This window comes from Chelonoidis abingdonii, chromosome 24, assembly GCF_003597395.2.
Source record: "Chelonoidis abingdonii isolate Lonesome George chromosome 24, CheloAbing_2.0, whole genome shotgun sequence".
Lineage (NCBI taxonomy): Eukaryota > Metazoa > Chordata > Testudines > Testudinidae > Chelonoidis > Chelonoidis abingdonii.
Window position 1 is genome coordinate 5,426,545 of NC_133792.1, and position 26,486 is coordinate 5,453,030.

The 26,486-nt window shown below is 48.5% G+C and overlaps 1 protein-coding gene across 2 annotated transcripts in view; it reads left to right on the top strand.

Annotated features, from left to right (window-relative positions):
- Positions 1-26,486, top strand: part of LOC116816114 (discoidin domain-containing receptor 2-like) — a 158,926-nt gene that overhangs the window by 129,583 nt on the left and 2,857 nt on the right. For both annotated transcript variants that reach the window (XM_032765159.2, XM_032765233.2), the window contains 4 exons: positions 8,829-8,950; positions 10,225-10,422; positions 18,853-19,087; positions 23,155-23,304. In XM_032765159.2, the coding sequence (XP_032621050.1) occupies positions 8,829-8,950; positions 10,225-10,422; positions 18,853-19,087; positions 23,155-23,304 (705 nt within the window). The remainder of the gene's footprint in view (positions 1-8,828; positions 8,951-10,224; positions 10,423-18,852; positions 19,088-23,154; positions 23,305-26,486) is intronic.

Genomic DNA, 26,486 nt, shown 5'->3' on the forward strand with positions numbered 1-26,486 from the left:
AAAGACATATCTGGCTTCAAGACTAAGCTTGATAAGTTTATGGAGGGGATGGTATAATGGGATAGCCTAATTTTGGCAATTAATTTGTCTTTGAATACCAGCGATAATATGGCCCAATGGTCTGTGATGGGATGTTATATGGGATGGGATCTGAGTTACTACAGAGAATTCTTTCCTGGGTGCTGGCTGGTGAGTCTTGCCCACATGCTCAGGGTTTAACTGATCGCCATATTTGGGGTTGGGAGGGAATTTTCCTCCAGGGCAGATTGGCAGAGGCCATGGGGGGTTTTCGTCTTCCTCTGCAGCATGGGGCACGGGTCACTTGCTGGAGGATTCTCTGCAGCTTGAGGTCTTTAAACTTCAGTGTCTCACAGGGTTGATACAGGAGTGGGTGGGTGAGATTCTGTGGCCTGCATTGTGCAGGAGGTCAGACTAGATAATCATAATGGTCCCTTCTGACCTTAAAGTCTAAGTCTATGAACTCTCTGAACTCCTTTCTCGCCACAGCTGCCCCCTCCCTGGCACTGCCCTAAGTCCCAGCCTTTTTGCCTCTGGTGCCCTCTTCACAGCCAGCGCAGTTCTACAGTCCCTGCCCTGCCAATCACACACCTGTTCCCACTCTCCCTTCTCCTGGGCTCTCTGGAATACTAGTTCAGTGGTGAAAACTCACTGCCGGCCACAGCCTCTCTCTAAGTCGCCTGACTCTCACTGCCCTCCCTCCACCTAATGCTGCTTCTGCAGCCCCTCTCCTACTGCAGCCGCTACTCCTCCTGCTGCCTGCCCCGAGTCACCTTCCAGAGAGCATGGTGAGGCAGTAGCCTTCTTCTCTCCCGATCCTGCTGCTTCCAGCCCTTCTTCCTCCTCTTCCCACTCATTCTCTTCCAGTCCATAATACTCCATCCGACTCTCTTCTCCCCTCCTCCATGTTGCTGTGCACTGCCTGACTTCCCCCTCCACTTTTGGCTCTTAGGGCTTTCTGTCTTTCTCGCACCACAATCCCTTTCCCTCATTCTCAGTGACTTTGGAATCCTCCCTGATTCTCCATCTCATCCCCTCTTGGCTCATCTGACCTGCTCTCCCTTTAACTAGACTGTCTGTGACTGAAGCGATTTTGGCCTCCTGCTTCAGGAGCTGTCACTAGAGAACACAGCCGAGATTGGGCACCGCTGTGCCCATTCTGCTGTCTCTCACTGTACAGATACATAGCAAGAGACTTCTCTGCCATCTGACCTCACTGTCTGGTGCAAAGCGTGGGTGGGGAGTTTGTGATGTGGGAGCTGGGACAAATACAAATAATAGAAATTAAGCAGTAAAATATTAACACAACATTCTCTTCTAAATACAATGATTTGCAATATAAAATATTTCAGCAATGACTCCAGGGTCCGTACACTAACTTGTACATGCAGAGGTCTGTTCTTCTCTCCTTTGCCTAGTTAGAACACACAGCGTGCAGATCCAAAGCACACATCTCTTTCACTGTAGCTATCAGGGTAATTAGCAAAGGGGGACAAGGAGGGGAAGTATGTTGTCATTCTCTATGTGCACCAACCCCTACAGGCACACCCACCACTCACAGTGTCAGTGGGTTACACAAATGAATGTGAGACATCAGGGGAATGCTTAATATCGGGATTCCTGGTTGGTCTCCCTGGATCTGGGAATAGAACATGGTTCAGTGGCTACAGGCAGCACAGCCAAATGTTGATTTTCAATAACTCTTGGAACACTTGAAAAGTCCCAGAAGATGGGTAGAAAGCTAACGTTGGGCCTGTCAGTATGGCATTGATCTAGGCAGGATAATGGAGGGGCTGATACAAGACTTGATTGATAAAGAATAAAGGAGGGTAATATAATTAATGCCAGTCCACATAGGTTTATGGAAAATAGATCCTGTCAAACTAACTTGATTTTTTTTATGAACTTACCAATTTGGTTGGTAAAGGTAATAGTGTTTATGCAATATACTTAGACTTCTGTAAGGCATCTGACTTGGTACCATGCAACATTTTGATTAAAAAATCTAGAATGATACAAAATTAACATGGCACACATTAGATGGATTAAAAACTGGCTAACTGATAGGTCTCAAAATGTAACTGTAAATGGGAAATCATCACTGAGCAGCTGTGTTTCAAGTGATGTCCCACAGGAATCAGTTCCTAGGCCTAGGGTATTTAATATTTTTATCAATGACTTGGAAGAAAACATTAAATTTGTCACTAATACAGTTTGCAGACAACACAAAGATTGGGAGAGTGGTAAAGAATGAAGACAGGTCACTGATTTGGAGTGATCTGGATCACTTGATAAACTGGGAACAAGCAAATAATATATGTTTTAGAATGCTAAATGTATACATTGAGAAACAAAGAACATAGGCCATACTTACATGATGGGAGACTCTCTCCTGGGAAGCAGGGACTGTGAAAAAGTCTTGGGGGTTGACATCATTGTGGATATCAGCTGAACCTGAGCTCCCAGTATGACTTTGACCAAAGGGGCTACTGTGATTGTTCCTTGAATGCATAAACAATGGAATCTGAGGTGGGAGTTGAGAGGTTATTTTACCTCTGTAATTGGCACTGTGGAATCCTGTGTCTTGTTCTGATGTCTACAATACAGGGATCATAGAAGGGACCTTGAGAGGTCATTTAGTCCAGCACCCTGTGCTGAAGTAATGATCAAGTAAACTTAGACCATCCCTAAAACAAAGGTCTATCTTACCTGTTCTTAAACTCCAATGGTGGGAATTCCATAACCTCCCTTGCAAGTGCTTAACTGTACTTGTAGTTAGAACGTTTTTCCTAATATCTAACCTGAATCTCCCTTGCTGCAAATTAAACCACTTACTTCTTGCCCTACCTTCAGTGGTCATGTCGCTTGATTATTCTCCATCCTCTTTATAACAGTTCTAAACATTTTAAAGACTGTTATCAGGTTCCTCCCTCAGACTTCTTTTCTCAAGACTAAACATGCCCAGTTTTGTAACCTTTCCTCATAGGTCAGGTTTTCTAAACCTTTGGCCATTTTTCTTTCTTGCCTCTGGACTCTCTCCAATTGGTCCACTTCTTTCGTAAAGTGCGGCACCCAGAGCTGGACACAGTGATCTGTCTGAGGCCTCACTAGTGCTGAGTAGAGTGGGACAATTACCTTGTGTGTCTTACATACGATACTCCTGTTAAAGCACCCCAGAATGATATTAGCTTTTGCAATTGCATTACATTGTTGGCTCGTATTCAATTTATGATCGACTATAACCCCTGCATCCTTTTCAGGTATACTACCAACTAGCCAGTTATTCCCTCATTTTGTAGTTGTGCATTTAAGTTTTCCTTCTTACGTGTAGTACTTTGCACTTATCTTTCCTGAATTTGATCTTCTTGATTTCAGACCAATTCTCCAATTTATCAAAGTTGTTTTGAATTCTAATCCTGTCCTCAAAAGTTCTCCCAACCCCTCCCAGCTTGGTGTCATCCGCAGATTTTAGAAGCATACTCTCCACTCCGCTGTTCAAGTCATTAATGGAAATATTAAATAGTACCCAACACAGGACAGATTCCTGCAGAACCCCACTAGATACACTTTCCTACTTTGACAGCAAACCATTAATAACTGTTCTTTGAGTACAGTCTTTAACCAGTTATGTACCCACCTTGTTGGAATTTCATCTAGACCCACATTTCTCTAGTTTGCTTATAAGAATGTCATGTGGGATTGTGTCAAAGCCTTATTCAAATCAAACTAGATAACATCTACAGCTTCCCCCCATTCAGTAGGCCAGTAAACCTGTCAAAAAGGGAAACTAGGCTGTGTCTACTCTATGGACATTACAGCTGCATCACTGTAAGGTCTCCCATGTAGCTGCTCTTTGTCAGCAGGAGAGAGTTCTCCCGCCGGCATAATCAAACCACCGCAGTTAGCGGCGTTAGCTATGTCGGCAGGGGAGCCTCTCATGCCGACACAGCACTGTCCACACCAGCACTTTTGTCAGTGAAGTTTATGTCAATCAGGGAGGTGGTTTTTTCATACTCCTGGCCGACAAAAGTTTTACCAACAAAAATGCTAGTGTAGACAAAGCCTTAGGTTGGTCTGGCATGATTTGTTCTTGACAAATCCAAGTAGTCTATTACTTATTACCGTGTATCAGAGGGGTAGCCGTGTTAGTCTGGATCTGTAAAAGCAGCAGAGAGTCCTGTGGCACCTTATAGACTAACAGACATATTGGAGCATGAGCTTTCGTGGGTGAATACCCACTTTGTCAGATGCATAAGGTGCCACAGGACTCTTTGCTGCTTTTACTTATTACCATGTTATCCTCTAGGTGCTTACAAATCAGTTAATTAATAATTTGTTCCAGGATCTTTCCAGATATTGAAAGTAGGCTGTCTGGTGTACCATAGAATCATAGACTTCAAGGTCAGAAGGGACCATTATGATCATCTAGTCTGACCTCCTGCACAATTCAGGCCACAGAATCTCAGCTACCCACTCCTGTATCAACCCTGTGTCTGAGCCATTGAAGTCCTCAAATCGTGGTTTGAAGACCTCAAGCTGTAGAGAATCCTCCAGCAAGTGACCCGTGCCCCATGCTGCAGAGGAAGGCGAAAAACCCCCATGGCCTCTGCCAATCTACCCTGGAGGAAAATTCCTTCCCGACCCCAAATATGGCAATCAGTTAAACCCTGAGCATATGGGCAAGACTCACCAGCCAGACATGCAGGAAAGAATTCTCTGTAGTAGGTCCATAATTCCCCAGGTTCTCTTTGTTCCTCTTTTTAAAGATAGCTGCTATGTTTGCCCTTCTCTAGTCCTCTGGGATCTTACCTTTCCTTCATGAGTTCTCCAGGGTAATTGCTAATTCTTCCCTGAATGCTTCAGCTAGCTCCTTAAGTAGTACCCTAGAGAGAATTTCAGCAGATCCTGCCAACTTTAATACATCTAACTTATCTAAATATTCTTTAACCTGTTCTTTCCCTATTCTGGCTTGCGTTCCTCCCCCTTTGTTGTTCATATTAATGTGTTAATTATCTGGCTACCACAAACCTTTTTAGTGAAGAGTGAAACAAAATAGACATTAAAATCTCAGTCTTTTTGTTGTCGTCAGTTATTAGCTCTCTTTCCTCACTGAGTAGAAGACCAACATTTTCCTTCTTCTTTCTCTTGCTCCTGATCCATATAGGATCTCTTCTTATCGCCTTTGCTAAATGTAACTCATTTCGTGCCTTAGCCTTTCCTATTTTAGTCCCTACACGCTTTTGAACTCATCCTTATCAATTTGTCCATGTTTCCACGTTTTGTAGGATTCCTTTTTAATTTTCAGGTCATTAAAGAGCTCCTGATGGAGTCATATTGGCAGCTCACTATTCTTCCTATCTTTCCTTTGCATCAGGCTAGTTTGCTGTTGTGTCTTTAATATTGTCCCTTTGAGAAACTGTCAGCTCTCCTGAACTCCTCTTTCCCTTTGATTTTGATAAGAAGAATGATAAATTGGAGAGGGTTCAGAGAAGAACCACAAGAATGATTTTAAAAACGATGCCTTATAGTGATAGACTCAAGAACTTGCAGACATGCGGGTTCTGTGCTGATGACATTTCCTCATCACCCCTGGCAGCTTAGGCTGGATGGCCACTGGAGGACCCTGTGATTCTAAGCTCAGCAGGAAGTACCAGCTAGCAGGGCCTGGGTGGTGGCCCCTCACAGCTCACCGATTGGCTGATGCCACCATATAAACCACGAAGCCATGATGGTGAGCTGTTTGACCAACAAAAGCGACAACCTCCGTGCTCCAGGCCCTGCTTGCAATAGACCCTAGACTCAGACTTCTGGCCTTGGTTTGTCCTCGACTGCGCTTTACGATTACTGCCTGTAACCCGACTCCTGACCCTGGACTCATGTAACAGGACCCTGCGTGCTTCCTGCTACCTGACTCTGTTTGCCTTCTTCCGTGTCTCAGGTTCTGACCTCCTGATAACTTGATCTTGCTTGCCTCTTGATGCCTGATTCTCAAGCTACCCTCTCCCCTAACCTCCTGGGATCTGACCCAGCCTGATTCCTGCTCAGACCACTAGGTCAGACCACCCATGTCCCTCTTGTGACCATTTGCTCAGACCACCTTTGGCCCTTCCTGAAATCCATCCATCCTCTCCAGAAATGGTGGAAGGGGCTGGTCGCCCTTCAACCTGCAGCTCTTCAAGGGTTTGGGACCTGCAGGACCAAGTCACCCCCGCTAGGCAGAAGCCCCTACCCCACCCACCCTGTACAAGGCAGAGGTCCCGAGCTTCCCCCCAGCCCAGTCTGGTAGGCGGAGAATGGGGGGGGGGGGGGAAGAGCCGTATGTGGCTGCAGTTTGCGCCCACCCCTCCCCACTCCCTGGTCTGTGCAGAGGCATAGTGAGCTGTCCTCCTCCTTCACATAGAGTCCCCTCTGGAGAGGCAGATCGCCGAATGAAGCACTTGGCAAGGTTTTCCTGTGTAAACCCATGTAGTGCCTCCAGCTGTGTTTCAGACATGGAATCTGTTTGTAGGACACCTTTGCCCTGGGCTCTAAGTCTATTGGGCAACTGTAGTCTCTGTATGGGGGTAGTGAGTCTTTTTGAATGCATCCAGGTAGCCGCGGTACTTGGCGTGGAGGCTGAGGTTCTAGCCTGGAGCCACTCCTGAGTGGCTGGCCCCCTGCCGTCTGGGGTTTCGCTTCGGAGGTTTTCCTTCCATCCTGGGGCCCTGGGAATGGTTCACGTGGGGGCTGGCTGCTTTGTTGAAGGCACACTTTGTGAGAGTATTTGGAAGGGAAGCTACTACTCCTCCACCACCAGGAGATATATGGGTCATGCTGCTCCAACCTAGAAATGCCAAGAATGATCAGGAAGACTAGAGAGCAGATCACATCAAAGCATATTAATTCTCGGTGCCCTTCCACTATGGCTTCTAACGGGATAGGTCTCTTCAGTCACCCATCCAGATGACAGAAGCGACCCACCCCAGTCTGGTAGGTGGAGAATGGCAGGGTGTAGGGGGGCTCTGCGAGCCGCATTTGAAAGGTAAAAGATCCGCATTGTGGCTCACGAGCCACTGTTTGTTCTAGAGCAAAGACTTAACTCACAAGATACCCTCCCATCTGATGAAGTTTCTCTCACCTAAAGTTCTCCAACCAGCATTTGACAGCCTGGCTGGCTGTGAGCCTTTTTTCATGAAGCAAACACACTGTCAGCTTACTTCCTTGGTGAAGGATGCGGAGAGAGTCCCTGTGTCTACAGGTATAGTCCAGAACTCCATTGTCTTCACCTATAGTCAGGATTCCCTCCTGCTGATTTATTTCTTCCTGTAAATTCCCTCAGTGAAGATTTCACAATCCCTTCACTAGCATTCGGCTCAGACTGCAAATGAGCATCCATTGAGAACTGTACAATACTCAATTTACGTAGAGACAGACTGCTAGATGAACATCATATGACTGAAAGAAAATTGTTTATCAACTTCTGGTGATTCACAGACCTTCAGAACAAAATTTTCGATGTATATACAGAACTCCTCACATATTATCCGTACATACAGCTGGCAATGACTATAGAGACCAGTATAACAATAGAGACCACCCATGATGCCCTTTGGCAAAATAGTACATAGAGACCAGGCCCTGGGGAATCCATATGCTGTAACCCTTATGCACCTCTGTGTCCTCTGCCAGTGGACACCTAGAGGTCCCCAGGCCACACCTGTGCTTTACACATAGAGATGCAGGCTATGCTGGAGGACTGCTGGCTATCTACAGCTTGCAAAATGGACCCTTAGAGGGACAAGGTGGGTGAGGTAATATCTTTTATTGGGCCAACTTCTTTTGAAAGCTTCTCTCTCTCACCAAGAGAAGTTGGTCCAATAAAAGCTATTACACCTCACTCACCTTGTCTCTAATATCATGGGACCGACACAGCTACAACTACACTGCAAACAAAAATGGATCCTGGTCCTTTGTGGCTAGTCAGGAGAGATTTTGGAGTTCATCAGAGATGGAACTTGTTAGTGCAACACAGGGAGGACCTTGTTCAAGAAGCCATTATCTTATGTTAATCACCTCGCCAGTTATCACGGTGATTCAAATCTTCGCTTATTTCAAAGTGTTTGCAGAAGGTGATGGTGAAGCAGTGGATTTTCTGGATCACTCCAAATGGTTTTCAGGACTGGTGTGAAATCGAGTCTCTTTGGCCAGTGAATGCCTTTTATTGCAGCAGCAGTAAAGTGCTTCTATGACTGTCTTGGCCATTTGCTAAAACGGTCCATAGAGCTGGATGAGTTCTGCAAGAAAAGTGCTCATAAATATTAGACTATGAAATGACCACCTCTGTGCCCTTTGTTGCTCTTAATGAGCATTCACACACTTGGGCTTGGATTTGCAGAAATGTTTGGGGCATAGCTGTACTTTGCAAGTGAAAACAGGGTATTGCTATTTGTTATTTCTTTGTTTCAAGTTTCAGATATTCGGTTCAGGAATAGAAACCATACCATGTGACATAGGTAGATGAGCAATCAAATATCATGAATACTCAATAGTTGAAGTGAACAGTTAACAAATAACCCATAGGATGAAAGTAGCTCACATAAGCTCTTCAACAAATTCTTACAAATAACAAATCTGTTCACAGAATCCAGGAGCAGTTTTTCAACTTTTTCTGATCAGAAACAAAAAAAGACTAAACTCACTGAATATTTTACTTTCAAGGGATAATTCAGTCAATTCTAACCATAATGATTATCCATAACGTGATGTGTTTTTTCCTCTTCTTCTCTGACTTTATCACATGTTCATGGCTGACTCTGCACTCCCTTTTCCAGGTACACCTGTGTGAAGCAGATGGCCTGTTGGAATTTTTGGGACTCTCATCTATGGAACTCACCAAACAACCGGTTCTAGTGGCAGTGAAAATGCTAAGATCCAATGTCAACAAAACAGCCAGGTAACCACATGACACTATGCAACAGCTGTAATCTGAATATGAAGTCTGATTCTGCTCTGAAATTAGTTTTACATAGGTTACCTTCACTGACTTCAGTGGAGCTACTCCAGATTTACACTTGGGTAAGCGAGAGATGAGTCAGCCCTTGGTGTGTGCATATATGAGCAGTTAGTGCATGAGTGGGTATTTGAACAGAGATAATGGAAGTCAGTGGAATGTCAGTTTTATCCTGGCTGCTGAGTGGAGCTCATGAGCAGAGAGCTAGAGTCCATACTTGATGGACAGGTTTGATTAATAATGATCTATTTTATGATCTCACTCCCCCTATCCAGCAGGGCACTAGTGGGCTTATCCACTAATGCTGTGCACACAGAAATAGGTGAACAAGTCCAGGTAATCCAGGAAAGGGTCATGAAGACACCGAGGAGGAGGAGTACTTTGAAAAGGTTGTGATCGTGTGAGTTATAAGGAATGACATGAAAACAACACGGGTGGCCAGTTTCACAGAAAGCTGGACATTTATGTAGAGAATGGGAACATCCACAGTGACATTACACTGGATAAAAACTCTCAAGAGTTTATTTGGGCATGAGCCAACTTCCAGCTCTTGGGGATTAGGAGGAAACGCTTCCAAAGAGCAGATTTCCCATCATGGCCAGCACTTGGGTTTCTTACCCTTTCCTGTGATACTAGCCACTGTCAGTGACAGAATACTAGTTTGCTGGCCCCATGGGCTGATCCAGTTCCTAGGAGAAACCATAGAAATACAGACACGTTGATAGAAAAATAACCTGATCATATACTACAGTGATGGATGCAGGATAAAGAGATGGATAGAAACTTTCACTTCCTGCAGGGTGCTATTACATCATCCTTTATCCCTGAGACTTTGACATCACCACGTCTGGAACAGCCTGTGCACCTTCTCCCCCACCACTCCCTTCTACCTTCAGAAAACCCTCTTGGGGCCTGGCCCAGCCATAGTCTCCCTCCCTGCAGAACCTGTGTGGCTCTGGAGTTGTTTCTGTGCTGCAGCTGTAGGTGCAAAGGGGATTTCAAGAGGGTGCACTCTGGTTACAAAGCAAGATAAAGGGAAATCAGTGGGAGAATATTTCAGGGAGAAAAAGACAGACAACTCTTTTGGGAGACTTCAGAAAAACTCCGATTCCTAGTATTCAGATCCTGTCTATCTCCCCTTCACTCCTCCCAGATTTCTCAAGCAAAGGAAAAGAGGACAGTGTGCAAGGAATCAGACTTGTCTTTCTCTTTTTAAGAAATGATTTCCTAAAGGAGATCAAGATCATGTCCCGTCTGAAGGACCCAAATATCATCCGACTGCTGGGGGTGTGTGTGCGTGATGACCCTCTGTGCATGATAACAGAGTATATGGAGAACGGAGACCTCAACCAGTTCCTGTCACAGCGGGAGATCTGCAGTAAATTCGCCATTTCAAACAACATTCCATGCGTCAGGTAAGAGGAGAAGTCGCAGGTTCTAATGCAACAGTTTCAGTGCCCTGAACTTAAAGTATATTAATATTAAAAACAATCTGAATTGTAAACCTGTTAAGGATGCTACACGTGTAACATACCACGAGTACTGTACACCACAGACCACACATCACAATGTCACTTTTGCCTGCCACAGGATTCCAGCTTCTGTCAGACCCTTTACCAAGCCACTCTTTCCTCACACAGCAAACTACTCCAACACTTCCCCGGGGTACCCAAGGTTGTGATGCTCCTTGCTACCACTTGTCTGTGCCACTGTGCGTCAGCCTCCTGACTCCACCCACGCTGCCTGCCAAGCCTCTGCCAGCCTTGCTGTCTCTGCGCTGGTTAGCAACAGGCGCACACCAATCCCCACCTCCTCCGAGTGTTCCTGTGGAGTGCCCAGCTGCTGTTCCACTGAACACTCACAGAACTGTCAGGGCAAGCTTACATTTAAACCCTCCAACATAGCGCTGTCTACACCAGGGGTTAGGTCAGTATAACGACATCGCTCAGGGATGTGGATGTTTCACACCCCTGAGCCATGCAGTTACGCCGATACAGGTCTGTCGTGTAGACCAGAGCTCAGAGTCTCTGCTCCCAAAGGAGGAGCACACACCAATGTGCTAGTGTCATCTCAGGATCGCTACTCTGCTTAACACAGAACATTTCGCTATAGTTATAGTGAAAACAATTGGAAGTCTGTTATAAAGAACAGAGATTCAAATGACAGTAAGAAAGAACACTGGAAACAAATGGTGGTAAACTCATAACCTGCTTTCTAGAGCCTAAACTGAACTCACAAGACATTCCCCTGTCTCCTACAGGTAGCTTACTCCAAGTCATTGCCCCAGCATTTTCAGCCAGGAGGGCTGACCTTCCTTTCCTAAGATCAAGCCTGCTGCAGCTTGTCTTGGCAGACCGAGGGGTGAAATCATCCCCTCTCCACTTATTTTTTGCAGTTACCGAATATGGTCCCTTACCACAGGAGGTCCCCTCTAAAGAGATTTACCTCGGGGTTTCTTTGTCTTTGTAAATCCTCAGGCCTGCGCCTGGCCCAGGCAGCAAACCTAGCCAGTCTCCAGGTATGGCCATTGTTTTTTATGCTAACTGAGTTGGCACAAAGGCATACAATACGCCATGGTCTGCTCGAGAAATAAGTGTTTGCTACCCCCTTCCTGCCTAGAATCACCTTCTAGTGACTTGTCTTAATGTACATGCTTCAAAAACACACATTTCAGTAAACATACACAAACTCCGTACATGTTATCTGCACAGACATTTCACAATGGTTACGATGACGTGGGTGATGCAGGCATTCAGTAGAGACCTTACATGACCCCTTCTGGTGAACCCAGACGATCCCTTTAAGTCTATATGCCTCTGTGCCCTCTACCAGTTGGTTCCTGCGACATAACTACATCATCTAATATCCACAGCTGTGGACAGTACTGGTAGCAGTGCTAAAGTGGAAGCCTGTGGGTGGACAGCTAGAGGATATGTACTGGTAGGTGGCTTTATCCCCTTGCATTTGTGTGTTTGTGCCAAGTATGTTGTGGGTGTGACAACCCAAACTGCTACACATACAGTTTTGTGTATTCATTTCCCGTTTTTTATAAAAGTTTAAGTGAGGGGAGTTGAGGAGCATGTGGGGGTTTGAGGGCAACCTAGGCAGGATGGCTTCCAAAGTGTGCGTACAGAACTAGTGCCGGGACTGAGAGAGAAGATTTCATCTGCCTGCTTGAGAGAGAAGAGTTAATTCAGCAGCAGCTTAATTTCTCCGGCAGATAAAACCTTCTGTCTCTGGAACAACTCATAAAACTCTCTCCACTGAAGATTAAAATTTGATTGAAAGTATAGCCAATGATGTAGAAGTTTTTATCTGAGAGAGAGGATTTTATCCTGTGAAGAAATGTTGTGTATATGGTGGAGGAATCTTGTGTGTACAACAAAGAAAATTTTATCCAACAAAGAGTTTATATTTTTGTTACCCGTTAACATATAAACTTTCAATTTTGACACATAATGGTTGAAAAAGACTCTAAAGAGTTTTAAATGGCCAGTTGCCCCAGATCTGCTACAGATTCATCTATTAATTTTTGTGTAGAAACATTTTTCCTAAACAAGCTGTCTAAAAAGCTCACTGGACCATTAATGTTGATATTCAATAAATCTTGGAACACTGGGGAAGTTCCATAAAAGCAGCAAAGGGTCCTGTGGCACCTTATAGACTAACAGACTTATTGGAGCATGAGCTTTCGTGGGTGAATACCCACTTCATCAGATGCATGTCAACTTCTGGAGAAGTTCCAGAAGTCTGCTGGAAGAAAGCAAATGTTCTGCCAATATTTAAAAAAACTAAACAGGATGACTTGGGTAATTATAGGCCTGTCAGCCTGACCCTGATCCTCGCAAAATAATGGAACAGCTGATATGGGATTTGACTGATAAATAATTAATGGAGGATAATATAATCAGTGCCAACTGAGATGGGTTTAATGGAAAATCGATCCTGTCAAGCTAACTTGATATCTTTTTATTTTATGAGATCACAAGTTTGGTTGATAGTGCAATCGTGCCTTCTGTGAGGCATTTCACTAGCAGCTGCATGATATTTTGGTTAAAAAACTAGAACAATACAGAATTAACATGGCACACTTCAGACGGATTAAAAACTGGAGACAGATCATGGCTGACTGAATGACAGGGGAATCTGAAGGAGCGAACTTCACTATCTTGGTTGTTACCCCCACTGTCTCCTGAGTCCCTCATGATCCACTGTGACACTGTTAGGCCTTCAGAGTCCAGATCCTGAGCAATGTCCTGACCAGCATGGGCCAGAGAGAGGGTCCCAGATGACATCACCACCTCCACCGACTTCAGTTAAATCCCAAACTATCTGGGATGTGAGACCCGCCGCCACCCGCACACCCTTCTGCGTGTTCTTTTCTTTCTCCACCATAGTTCTTCTCTTTCCTATCCATCTCCTTTTGCCTTCTGTCTAATAAGAGTCTATCTTAGCCAGCCAAGACTGCATATTTTGCAACACTGCTGTGACCAAAAAAGCAGATAAAAGCAATGCCCTGAACTGCCCGATGCTGGTACTAGTTTGCCAGGACTCAGAGTGGCTGATCAGACCTGGTGCTGTGCCTCTATTCCTCTAGCAGGGAAGTTGCAAGTAAGAGTTATCACCCAAGACAGAAGTTGCATTTTCCATCTTGGCTGTTCTTTTCTCCCCCAATTTTGTGTGTGTTTGTCTTGGTTTGTCTTTTAGAAAACAGGATCGGACTTCAACAGCAGCCACAATAACACTCCAGTCCAGCTCACCTCACTTCTTCCCTTTCCCCCCAAAAGAACAGCTATACCCATGTGTAGCACCACCTAAAAACCTGTCACTTGGAGGTGGTTTCCTTCTAAACTCTCGTCAGCTAAAGGTAAAGGGAACAAGGGATATCGTTAAGAAGAAAGCCTTATTCAACACTGTACATTTCAAATGTTTTAACTGTTTTCCCCTCTTTTCTGTCTCTTTAATAAAAGGTTAAAGATGCTTAGTGGTGCTTTGCCTTGGGACTAAGACAGCTGAGGTCTCTGTATACCAAACCTTGGTTACAACTGTTTAATATTGGACCCCTTTGACTCTTTGGGACAATTTAGTCCTTCAGAGTTAATACTTCAGCTTCCATAGTGATGACCCCTCCGACCCCTTAGCTGCGTGGTTCCTCGCCCTCACCTCATCACTTAACAAGCAGCACTGGTTGGGCTCTCCCACTCACCAGAAGAGCCATTCGGTTGACCTGGTCTTCTCCAAGCCCTGCTTTCTGGGAGCTCACCATGAGTTCTGAGGTCCCCCATCACCTGGTCTCTTTCAGCAGCTCCCCCTCATGCTGTCACTCGATCCTTCTGGGTGTGTCCAGGGTTCAAATTCAGGCCAAAGCCTAACCCCTCCCCTTCCATCTTCACACAAATTATGCTAACCCAGGGCTCAGACCCAGAGTCTCACGGGGGTTGAAGGGTCCGAGCCTGAGTCAAGCTGAGACCCAGGGTTCAAGCCCTGTTGCTTTGTAGTGTAAACGCAGCCCCACTGGACTTGTGCTTTCGGAGTATCCCACAATCCCATGGGCTGATCCTCTGGACAGTCATGTTCTTCCACACTGCACCACGAAGAAAGGGCTAGAGGGTGCTAAGAAGTCTGGGATTTGGGTGGTTGGACTTGGGCAGTGTAGATGCTGGAGCCCTAGGTTGGGACCCAGGGTTCACCAGTTCCTAACCTGGAGTCACAAATGAGTGTAGATGCTCAAGCCCTTGGTTAACAATCCCAGGGTCTGATAACTCAAGTTGTGCTAACCCTGAGCTTACATTGCGGTGTAGACATACCCTCTTTGACTTTCTCTCCATCAATGCTGATAATTTCTCTGCTGCTCTCTGCTCTGTGCATTCTCTTCCCTTTCTTCCCTGTGATTGTTGGTTCTCTTGAATCCTTTGCCAGCCCCAGCCCACCCCCATATCCTCTGTTCCTGCGCTCATGCAGCAGAACATCTCTAATATCCTCTGACCATGCCAGAAACTTGTTCCTTCAGTTCTGCCATCGTCCTATGCCAAGTAACTCTACTTTTCCACCCTCATCAAATTCCACATGTGCAATCCCAGCTGACTTTTCACCTCCTTTGACTCAATCCTCAAACCCTTCCTCCCACACTTTTCCTCCTGTACAGGAGCTACCTAATTTCTTCAAAGAGAACATTGACAAAATAAGACACAGCCTTCCCTTCCCCTTCTATAACTTTGCCTCCTTCTCTCTTGTCATAGAAACAGGAGTTTCTCATCTGCTCTCCTCCTCTAACCCCACCACCTGCCCCAGTGTCCCCAGCCCATCTCCTGATCTCCCTCACACCCATTCTCATCCCCTCGCTTACTCTTCTTGTTAGCCCTCACTTGCCTCTGGCTCATTCCCCGCACAATACAAATGTTTTAGTCTCTTCCATCTTAAAACGCCCACCCTTGACCCTGCTAGCCACTCCACCGCATCTCCCTTCTGCCTTTCATCTCTTAGCTCATTGAACGCTCTGTTTACAATCACTGTCTGACGTTCCTCTCCTCCAATTCCACCCTAGACCCTTTCCAATCCCATCTGCACCTGGCACTCCACTGAAACCACGCTCAGCAAAGTCACTAATGACCACTTTCTAGCCAAGCTCAGAACCAGTCCTCCGTCTTCATCCTCTTTGACCCGTCAGCTGCCTTTGGCACCATCAGCCATCCTCTTGTTCTTGAAATCTTCTCCTTCCCTTGGCTTCTGTGACTCTGTCCTCTTTTGATTCTCCTCCTTCCTCTCTAATCATTCCTCCAGCGTGCCCTTGGGAGGATCCTCCTTGTGCCCCCTGCAACTTTCTGTGGGGGTTCCACGGGGCTGTGTCCTGGGTTCCCTTCCCTTGTCCCTCTCCACCTTATCTCTGGGTAATCTCTGCTCCAGATCTGCCTTTTTCTGTCCAAACTGAAATCTCAGCCTGTCTCTTGGACATCTCCTTGTGGAAGTCTAGCTGCCATTGCATGGTAAATATGGCTAAAACAGAGCTCCTAACCTTCACCCCAAACCCTTCCTCTATCTCCTTCTTAGTCACCGTAGACAGCACCACTATGCTGTTGCTTAGGCCCATAAACGGGGTGTCATCTTTGACTCAGCCCTCTGTTTAGGTCCTCGTGTCCAGCTATGTCTAAATCTTGCCCTTCTTTATCCATACCATCTAAGAGCCAGCCCTTCCTATCCATCCACACAGCTCAAATGTTCGTCCAGGCTCTCATCTCACATCTGGATGACTGCCACATCCTTCTCTGTGACCTTGACAAATGCAGTCTTGTTCCGCTCAGAGCCATTCAGAGTGTTGCTGCAAAGATCATTTTCCAAACCCACTGCTTTGCCCTTGTCACTCCTTCTCTGTTTTGCATCCCTCCACAGCCTCCCCAGTGCCTGCTTGGCTTTGCTTTCAGGCCTCTCTGTGACCTATCCCCACCTAGCTACATGGCCTATCCCTACCCACCAGTCATCTCTCATTTGCTATTCAAGGGTCAACTCCCTGCTCTACTCCGGCCAACACCAGCCTTTACTGCCCACTTGTTAAATCTCCAGACAGGCCCCTGTGTGCTTTCTGCCGTGCTGCTCCTCAGTCGTGGGAGGAACTCCCTGTAAACATCCACACTCTGCCTAATTATACACATTCAAACCCCTCCTCACTATTCTCCTTTGAGGTGATGCTGACAACAATGGTTAGGCTGCTGGTGTGCTGAGACCACGGCCCATCCTGCTGATCGACACTGTCTTCTTGTTTCTTTGTGGGCCCCCATCTGTCTGTCTGTCTGTTGTCTTTTGTTTTATACTCAGATTGCAAACTCTTTGGGGCAGGAAGCGTCTCGTTGTTCTGTGTTTGTACTTTGTGACTTGCACAACGGATTCTTGTCCGTGGTTAGGTTCCTGTGATGGACACTATGAGTAGCACCCCGGTCACTGATAATGCTGCAGCATGAAGAAGGCTGCAAGCTCAGCTATGAGCAATTAAACATTTTCTGTTGGGGGATTATGAGCACCTGGGTGGCAATCACTGGGTTAACGATGTAAGGCTACATCTTCACTACCCGCCATATCGGTGGGTAGCAATCGATTTCTCTGGGATCGATGTATCGCGTCTCATCTGGACACGATATATCAATCCCCCCAACGAGCTCCTGTCAACTTCGGAGCTCCACCAATGCGAACGACGGTAGCGGAGTCGATAGGGGGAGCCACGGACGTCGATCCCGCGCTGTGAGGATGGTAGGTAACTCGATCTAAGATACTTCGACTTCAGCTACGCGATTCACGTAGCTGAAGTTGATTCACGAAGCTGAAGTTGCGTATCTTAGATCGATTCCCCCCCCTAGTGTAGACCACCCCTAATTGGGAGGACATAAGTGAAAGGAGCAGGAAGCCAGTAAAACTGAGAAGGAAAGCTCAGAGGGTGAGACTGAGCTGAGAAGAAAGGCTGTGGGGAAATCACCTCTTGCTGTAATCTGCCGTACACTGTTGTACTTGGTAAGGAAGGAATAAATACACACGTGGTGCAAAGGTAACAACCTGGTGTGTGTTGGTGCCATGAGCCCACACAAATTGGCCAGGCAGTGCAGTACCCTGGTAGCAGCACAGCTTCTTGGTGCTACGATAACACAAATAATAAGTTGTGGCTGCTTCTGAAAATTCTGAACCACGGGACTTGCCACCCATCCCAGGGAAGCTGGTGGCAGAGCCAGTGACAGGACCCTTCTTTCCTGGGTCCTACCCCAGTGCCTTAACCACAAGACTTTATTTTCTCCTTCTGAAGGCACCTGCCTCATTCACTCATCTTCCGAGTTCTGACCTGTTTGAGACAGGGTCCGCTGGAAAACCCACATGTGATCATGTAATTAAAGATAGTGTCATAATACATGTGCCCAGTGGGGCAGGATTAAGGGCATGAAAAATAACAAACCGTATTTCCAGAGACATGGTAATGGTGGTGATCAGGACGTCCTGCCCTTTCTCAGCCCTGCAGGAACACAGGCTCTTCCCCAAGAAATAACAATGTGCCGTTTAGAGCCAGATTTACAGGCAGTAGCCTCTCCTCTGTGACTGCCAGTCAGGTGACTTAGATACCTAAGCCCCACCCAGCACCCATAAATCAAGGACTTGTGTGACGTGAGGCCAGATTTCCCAATAGCTTGGAGCTACATTTTCAAGGGATCGGCACAAATTATTATCAAAATGGCCGAGGAGCCAGTGCTGAGCACCCTTGGAAATCTGGCTGCTTCTTTTGGTGACTAAATGAGAGCTGAATGCTTTGGAAAATCTGGCCCACCACTGTGAAATCCCTGATTTATGGGCTCTCAACATCTCAGGGTATGTCTACACTGCAGTTGGGAGAGGGTCCAGGGAGTCAGAGTCACACTAGCGGAGCTCCAGCTAGTGTGCTAAAATAGCAGTGTGAACATTGTGGCTTGGGCTCCCCAGCCCCCCCGGATCCGTGCTCCCGTGGCTAGCCCACGCTTCCACTGGCCCAGCCATGTCCACGCTGCTCTTTTCAGGGCACGCGTTTAAGGCCTGCTAGCACAAATGTGTCTAGCTGGGCAGAGAGGCTGGCTCCCAGCTGCAATGTAGACGTACCCAAAGAGTCTAACTTGCAGGTGCAAGCTGGCTGCTCCTGGCCAGCCACCTCAGAAACATGGCTCACGCATCAGGAAAGACAGTTTGTTGTAAATGTACAGTCTAGCCTGACAGGGATAGTGAGGAATGAGGGAGTGAAGTGACACCACTGTGCTTATTGCAACACACAGCATGCAAGATTCCCACAGCAGGAAGAGTCGAGAGAAAACTCTCCTTTGATTTTCTGTTGTTTATTTTAAATGCAGCTATTCCAACCTACTGTTCATGGCCACCCAGATTGCCTCTGGAATGAAGTATTTAGCCTCCCTGAACTTCGTGCACAGAGACCTGGCGACCCGCAACTGCCTGGTTGGGAACAGCTACACGATCAAGATTGCAGATTTTGGAATGAGCAGGAATCTGTACAGCGGGGATTATTACCGTATCCAGGGCAGAGCTGTGCTGCCAATACGCTGGATGGCCTGGGAAAGTATCCTCCTGGTAAGGGCTGCTCACAGCGCTCCTTCGCTCTCTCTTTTGTGGATGCCCCTCGGGGTTGGGGGGACACAATACAGGAAACTGAGTAACAGCACAAGTCTCCTTTTCTATTCTTACTTCTCCTTTACTAATCAATAGGATCTTGGCAGCTGCCTGTACTGCTTATCTTGTATCCGCTTTGGTAAATAGATGCACCCTATATGCCATGCATCCCATATGCTGTGTGCAGCCTTTGACTCTCCACCATGCAGACTGCAATGGCACTGTTCCAGCAAACTGCGCTGACTCCATCTCTTCCTCCAGAGAAGGAAGGCAACCACATGGTTACAGCACAGGACTGAATGTCTGAACACTGGGTTTTGAGTCCTGAATGATACAGATTCCCTGCTTAGATCTGAGCAAGTCACCTCTCTGTGCCTCCATTTACCAGTTGCCAAAATGTGAAGGGAAGAAGAGAGATCTTTTCCCTCTTCCTCAACTCACTAGCTTAAACTGAATTTTAAGTGCTTAAACTGTGACAAATTTCTTACCTTCTGTGTGCCAGACTGGCTGGTGCCTCAGTTTCCGCTGGCTGGTAAGTCTGTTTTGCTAAACCAAACACTCCACCTATTCTGGAGTAACCAAAGTCCAGAGTAAACCCAAGTTCCAACTGGAGTACTTTCTTCAGCCCTTTCCCATCTTCCTCTGACTGGAAGAAAGAATTTGAATAGGGCGCTTGCCCCTCTCGGGTGAGTGCTGTAACTCCTGAGCTGGGGGATGTTCTGGGGCAGTGAGCCCTCCGTCGCTCCTGTTGAAGCTGTTCCACTGTGGCTAAATAACTAGAGAGTCACTGAATCAGGACCCGGGTCTCCCACCTCCCACATGAATGCCTAAACCACCAATCTACAGAGTCATTCTCACATGCTCTCTCTCGGGTCCAGCGATTCTTCATTGTTTAATCCACAGTGCAACAGCATCAATAGGAGAGATTGAAGGCGCCCCATGTCGGCTGATCCCATAGCTGCGTGGTTAGAGCACTGAGCTGAGTGGCGGGAGGCTCCTGTTCAGTCTTTTCTCCCTTTCAGGCAGAGGGGGGGAAGCTGAACCTGGGTCTGCGACATCCCAGGGAGTACGCCAGTGACTGGGCTAGAAGCTAGAAGGTGGGTGCCACCAGCGCTGCTTCCTCCAGTCGCCGTGTGTGGTGCGAGGCAGGCGCTTATGAGTATGTCTGTGCTGCAAAAAACCTGCAGCAGCGAGTCTCAGCGCCTTAGTCAGCTGACGTGGGCTCCCGGGGCTCAGGCAGCGGAGCTAAGAATAACAGTGTAGATGTTCCCAGCCGGGCTGGAGCCTGGGCTCAGAAACCCAGCAGGGGGATGGATTTCAGAGCTCAGAGATAGGCACTTCCCTGCGGCCTGGAGTTAGGTCCCTAGATCCCTGATGGGGGGAGGTTTAAAACACACCCCTCTCCTCGGCAGCTCCCATTGTGATTTGCTCAGCGTCACAGTGCCTGACACCCTTTGTGGATCTGGACCCTGCTGAGGCACTTTTGAAAATCCCAGGAGGTGGTGACCTGCCTCTCTAGGCACCCAAATACCTTTGAAAATCTGGCCCTGGAGTTAATTGCTAGGTAGGCAGAGCTGCCAGCAGTATTGTAACGGTACCAAAAAGGTGGCAAGACTCATAGGGATGGGAGTTAGAGGCAAAAAGCACTGCAGGGCGCCATGCACGCAGCCAGCCTGGTAAGACTGGTACCCACAGGACGGCCTTTACTGATTTGCCTAGTCTAGTTTTCAAGGTCCCAAGCAACATGGCTCCCACCTCTTCCCCTCAGGAGCCAGCTCTGCAGCCTGAGGCATTTCACTCTCAGGACATTCCCCTCAGATTCAGCCTGATTTTCATTTTCTAACTAATCTGTCCAATCATGCAGTTGCCCCGCACTTCCCTTAGTGCCCAATACAGTTATCATCATCCCAAGATACAGGCCCACACATTTTGTAGGTAAACATTCTCGTGTCTAGGTTCCTTTGTATTATTTCTGTCCTCAGTGGTGTTTCCAACTTGAAAAAAATGTAGCGTCTGTGAACCATGCCATTTAATCCCCTCTTGCAGATTATGACTGGAGGTGTCACACAGAACTGGCCCATTTTCTTTCTTTGTGGCACCTAATCTCCATTCAGGATAACCTGGGTCCTTGCTAAGCCCCCAGCAACTCATTGCCCCCGCCCCCCGTAATGTATTCATGTCATACCACCTTGCTGTCATTTTGTTAGCTGATTAATGCCAAGACTCAACCACCAAGAAAGGACCACGTGTTGCTCAGCGCAAAGGACCACGCTCCAGTGCTGTTGGGGAGAGCACAGCAGCTCAGCCCTGGGATTGCTGCTGCTGGTGACACAAACACCATCTCTCAGAGAGAGGCAGAAACACCCTGAATTTCTTGCTTCCCGAACCAGGGACCTTTCCCCAAGCTGCAACCTCTTAGGTCTGTCTGGCATCTGCCAGCGAAGACACCCATCCACCCTGCAGCCTGGCTCTATTGCTGCAGTCACTCCCTGCCCCCTGCACATGGGAAAGACGCGAGTGTGTACGAGACTCTTTCTCCAGAAGGTCTGCTTGGAACGCAGCTCCCTGGCAAAGAGAGCAGCTTCCTCAAAATCCTACTGCCGAGGTTGCAGGCACCATGTGTTTCTTACCCCACAACACTCTTCGCCTCCTTGCAGTCAATATCCAGGACACCTACCACCCCAGGTTTAAAAGTTCGGTACACCCTTGCTGTGGCGAGCCCCTAGGGAGCCGAGCCATTTCTTCGTTATAGCCAGGGGTTCTTTGTAGCGAAAGAGCCCTGCTTGGGGGAAGGGGGTGGCTGGGACCTTGAGCCCCACAACAGGAGCTGAGAGCTCCTCCGGCCCATGGCCACGGCTGACAGCTCTCTGCCCTGGAGGAGCACTCAGTGCCCTGCCGCTTCACAGCCCCAGGGCCGGAGGAGCTGTCAGCCCCCCACAACCTCAGGGCCAGAGGAGCTCTCAGCCCCCCACAGCCCCAGGGCCAGAGGAGCTCTCAGCCTCTCACAGACCCGAGGCCGGAGGAGCTCTCAGCCCCCAACAGACCCAGGGTCGGAGGAGCTCTCAGCCCCCCACAGCCCCGAGACCAGTGGAGCTCTCAGCCCTCCACAACCTGGGGCCGAAGGAGCCCTCAGCCCCCCACAGCCCCAGGGCTGGAGGAGCTCTCAGCCCCCCACCACACTAGGGCCGGAGGAGCTCTCAGCCCCCCACTACACTAGGGCTGGAGGAGCTCTCAGCCCCCTACCGCACTAGGGCTGGAGGAGCTCTCAGCCCCCCACAGCCCCGGGGCCGGAGGAGCTCTCAGCACCGCACAGCCCCAAGGCTGGAGGAGCTCTCAGCCCCCCACAGCCCCAGGGACGGAGGAGCTCTCAGCCCCCACAGCCCCAGGGACGGAGGAGCTCTCAGCCCCCCACAGACCCGGAGCTGGAGGGGCTCTCAGCTCCCACCCCAGCAGCAGGGCCAGGGCTGCCCGTGGGGGGGACAAGTGGGGCAATTTGCCCCAGGCTCCGCAGGAGCCCTGCAAGCTCTGGCCGAGAATCCCTTCCCTGGCTAGAGGCACCTTTTTAATTTTTACTCACCTGACAGCTGTCCAGGTCTTCGGTGGCACTTCCGCGGCAGGTCCTTTAGTGCTGCCGAAGACGCGGAACGAGTGAAGGACCTGCCGCTGCCGAAGACCCGGACTGCCACCGGGTGAGTACAAGCGCTGCAGCTCCTCCGTTTTGCCCCAGGCCGCCTGAATCCTCTGAGCAGCACTGCCATGGCTCGAGGTGGGATCCAGGGACCAGGTTCGCTGTAGCCCAAGGTTTGAGATCGTAAAGGGCATTATGGCGAGGGCATGCCGTACCACGTGTGACTGCTCAGAGGAGGAGCGGTGAGTCTCCAGTTCCCCCTCGCTGGGTTTCTGCTTCCCTACCTGTCACGTGTGCAGACAGTGGATTGAAACGCTCAACTCTTCCCACCAGATCGATAGGCTGGGCACAAAGCAGCCCTGTGCGTGTGGCAGCGGCCGACCCGCTCTTCTCTCCACAGGGCAAGTTCACCACAGCCAGCGATGTCTGGGCGTTTGGGGTGACGCTCTGGGAGATGTTCACACTGTGCAAGGAGCAGCCCTACAGCCTCCTCTCGGATGAGCAGGTCATCGAGAACACGGGGGAGTTCTTCCGGAGCCAGGGCAGGCAGGTGAGGCAGCTCAGGCACCCTTCTCCCCCTTCGCTCTCCCGAATCTTGTTCAGCAGCTCCCTTTTCCTGGCCTTCACACAGCCCTGGCATCCTCCGCCTTCCATCCCTGACCTCTCCAGCAGCTGCCCTGCCTCCCTTCCCCCTTCACCTCAGAGACCCTCGGTGCATAGGCTCTTCCCCTTCTCTTGCACCCCACTGGATCCCCTGTGTCCTGCCTCCACACGCTGCTCTCCCTGAGTCCCTTCGTCACCTCCTCCTGGCCCAATCCACGCTCCGCATTCCTGCTGTCTCTGATGCAGCCATTAACCCACTGTCAGCCTTCACTTTCTTGGTGTCTCCTCCGCATATCTCCAATGGGAACAGCTCCTCCCCTCTGGCCGGACCTTTTCCGTGACCCTGGCCCTCACAGCCCCCACTTGCCTTCCTTGTGCTCACCCTGCAGGAGGCTGTTCCTCTGCCTTCTCCTGCCCCCTGTGTTCCCCCGAGATGGCAGCTGAAGCAAAATCCTTTGGGATCCTTCTCTGACTGTGCCCTTTATTCCATGGAACTCTGTCCCTTCTCTTGGGAGCCACGTGACTGCTGTCTTATCATTCATAGGTGCCAGGCCTCTGCATGGTCCACCCCAAAGGAGGGACTCATGTGGGAAAGTGCTGTTCATCATCATACTCTTGGCCTTAGACTCCAATCTGTGAACGAGTGCTGCAGAGGAGGAGGAGGAGGAGGCTGAGAAGAGGCCCTTCAATTTGGCCAAGGGGGTCATTAGAGACCAGCCTGAGAGCAGAGTCAGTGGAGTCCAGAGGGCAGGAGCCAGGCTGGAAGGGATCCAGGTCAGAGCTGGAGGAGAGGAGTTTGGTGCATGTTGGTTGCAGAATGCACGCTCAACAAGTTTTGAAATGAAGGGAGAGACAGCAGGAGTTGAGGGACGGTTTACTGAGGGTTGTGTGGACTCACACTGGCTTACATTAGGAGGGGAAAGGCCCGGGGGGTCATGACAGATTGAGAAGGAGACTGGAAGGAGCCTGGGGGCAATGGAGGTAGGCAACAGGCAGGGACAGGACTGCTGAAGCGTCAGGGAGGAGATGAAACACCTCAAGGTCCACAACAGGGGAGAAAGGGAAGAAGGTGTTCAAGGAGAAGGGGGCTTTGTCCATTTTCTATCTGAAAAAGTATGATCCCTGAAAGGGCTTGTTCAGCCAGTCATTCAGCTATCACCTGCCTTATGTGACTAATCACTGCAGTGAGCAAATAGTGTATCAAAATATGCCTGGAGAATGAATTGGGATCAATTCACAGAGCTTAAAACAATTCACCAATAAAGATGTAGAATAATTTGGAACATTAAATCCATCTCAGGACACCCCTGTCTGCCCAGAGATGTGCCTGGAGCTGAAAGGGCAGCTACATTTGTTGCATACAATATTTGTTATGAATAGTTTGCTGAGCTGTAATCGTGCTCATTCATGATTAGTAACTGGCAGCTCTTAGAGTGCCAATCAAGCAGAAAAGCCCACGGCTTTTTTCATTCTTCCAAATGGACGAAATGCTTCCAAACTGGATCCAGTTAGACACTCAGGAACAATTCAACATGAAGAAAGGATAGAGAAGAGGAAGAAAAATCATTGTGGCCCATTCCCTAGCTTTCAGGGGGCCCCAGAATGTGCACTGGCCTCATTGCCACGTCTAAGGGTATCAGGAACTATCTCACTACACATCCATCAGGGGAGTGTCGGAGATGTGACCCAGATCTCATTTTTGGAGCTGTGTAAAATACCTTTTGAGCTACTGGTCAGGAGGAAAAGCCCTTTGAACAGTGCCCCGTGGAGCTACTCATCGGTTGGATGGATTCCTGTGAAAAGCACCTCCAAAATCTGCTGCCATGCAGGGTAAAGCCATTTGAACAAAACCCCAGGGACAACTGCATTCTCTCACTGTTATGCTTTCAGACCAAGATATTTGCTCCAAGTTGGGTTTTGAGGGGGTAAATCTAATCCTTGGTTTGATTGGTTCACAATGGCTCAGTGAGAGAGAAGGTAGAAGGTACCAGTTCAACAGCCCTTAAGCTTGAAGTCCCCTGTTTCTTTCTAGAACAGTTGGAGCAGCAGGGTAACCCTCACACACACAGTCTGTACCAATGTGCCTTGACCTGGAGATTGTTTTATCTAGTGATGGCACAGAGTTGTGTTATCATGGCTCACATAGGCCTTGGCTTCTCTGCTGAGACTGCCAGCAAAGGGCCAGTTATTGGCAGGGTGCACAAATTCTTCCTGTGATTCTAGGTGCTACAGATCCTAGCCAGCACCCTTCCTTACCACCCACTAGGACTGCTGCGAGGAGAAGTCGCGCCTCCATTGCTCTGAATGCCTGGTTGGGGAGGTTCAAGTTTCCCTGGGCCTCAGCAGGCTGCAGCATTGTTTCCTCCTTTGGTCTGTCTGGCACATTTCCTGGGCACTGACTCTCAAACGGAACTGCTCAGCCCGCCAGCCCTAGGCTGCCCCTCCAGCTGCCCCAGTCACTTAACCCGCTCCCTGAACTCCACCCAAATGGCGTGAGGCTTCTGGTTACAATTTCTCTCTCTCAGGGGCCTACAGCAGTTGTGAAGTGGGGAGCACACATTCCACACTTTGCATAGGATCTAACACATTTATGCTCTTTACTTAATCATGTAAAGCGCAGGAGAGCACATATGAAACAAAGCAATAAACATCTGAACCCACAGTCTCCTCACTGAGTCGTCCTTCCCTGGTGAGTCCTTGGGGATCCATCTATGTCAAGAAAGAATCCCTTGTAGAGCTTGATCTTCCTCTCTCTTGCACCATGCCTCTGTCCTTCTCCTCCTTTCTCTCTCTCTCTCCCCCCATGGGTTTTTCCTTCCTTCTACTCATGGTAAACTTGGACAGCTCCTACCTTCTCGCTCTCCCTTCAGAGTAGTCAGCTAAACTGTTTTTTCTAAGGATTCAGTTGCTTTTTTAGCATAACCGTTGTGAAGTGTAAGTACTATGGTCCCTGTCCAGCGTGTACCTGCTACAGAGCCCCTCGGAAATGGTGGATCTGGAGATATAGAGGCAGTCAGGATACAGTGAGTTTTCATACTATCGTAAGCTGTACAGACATAGCCCCAGTTCATCACACTGGGAAATGGATTCTCAGCTATAGGTGATTGAAAAATTTTTGACAGCATTTTC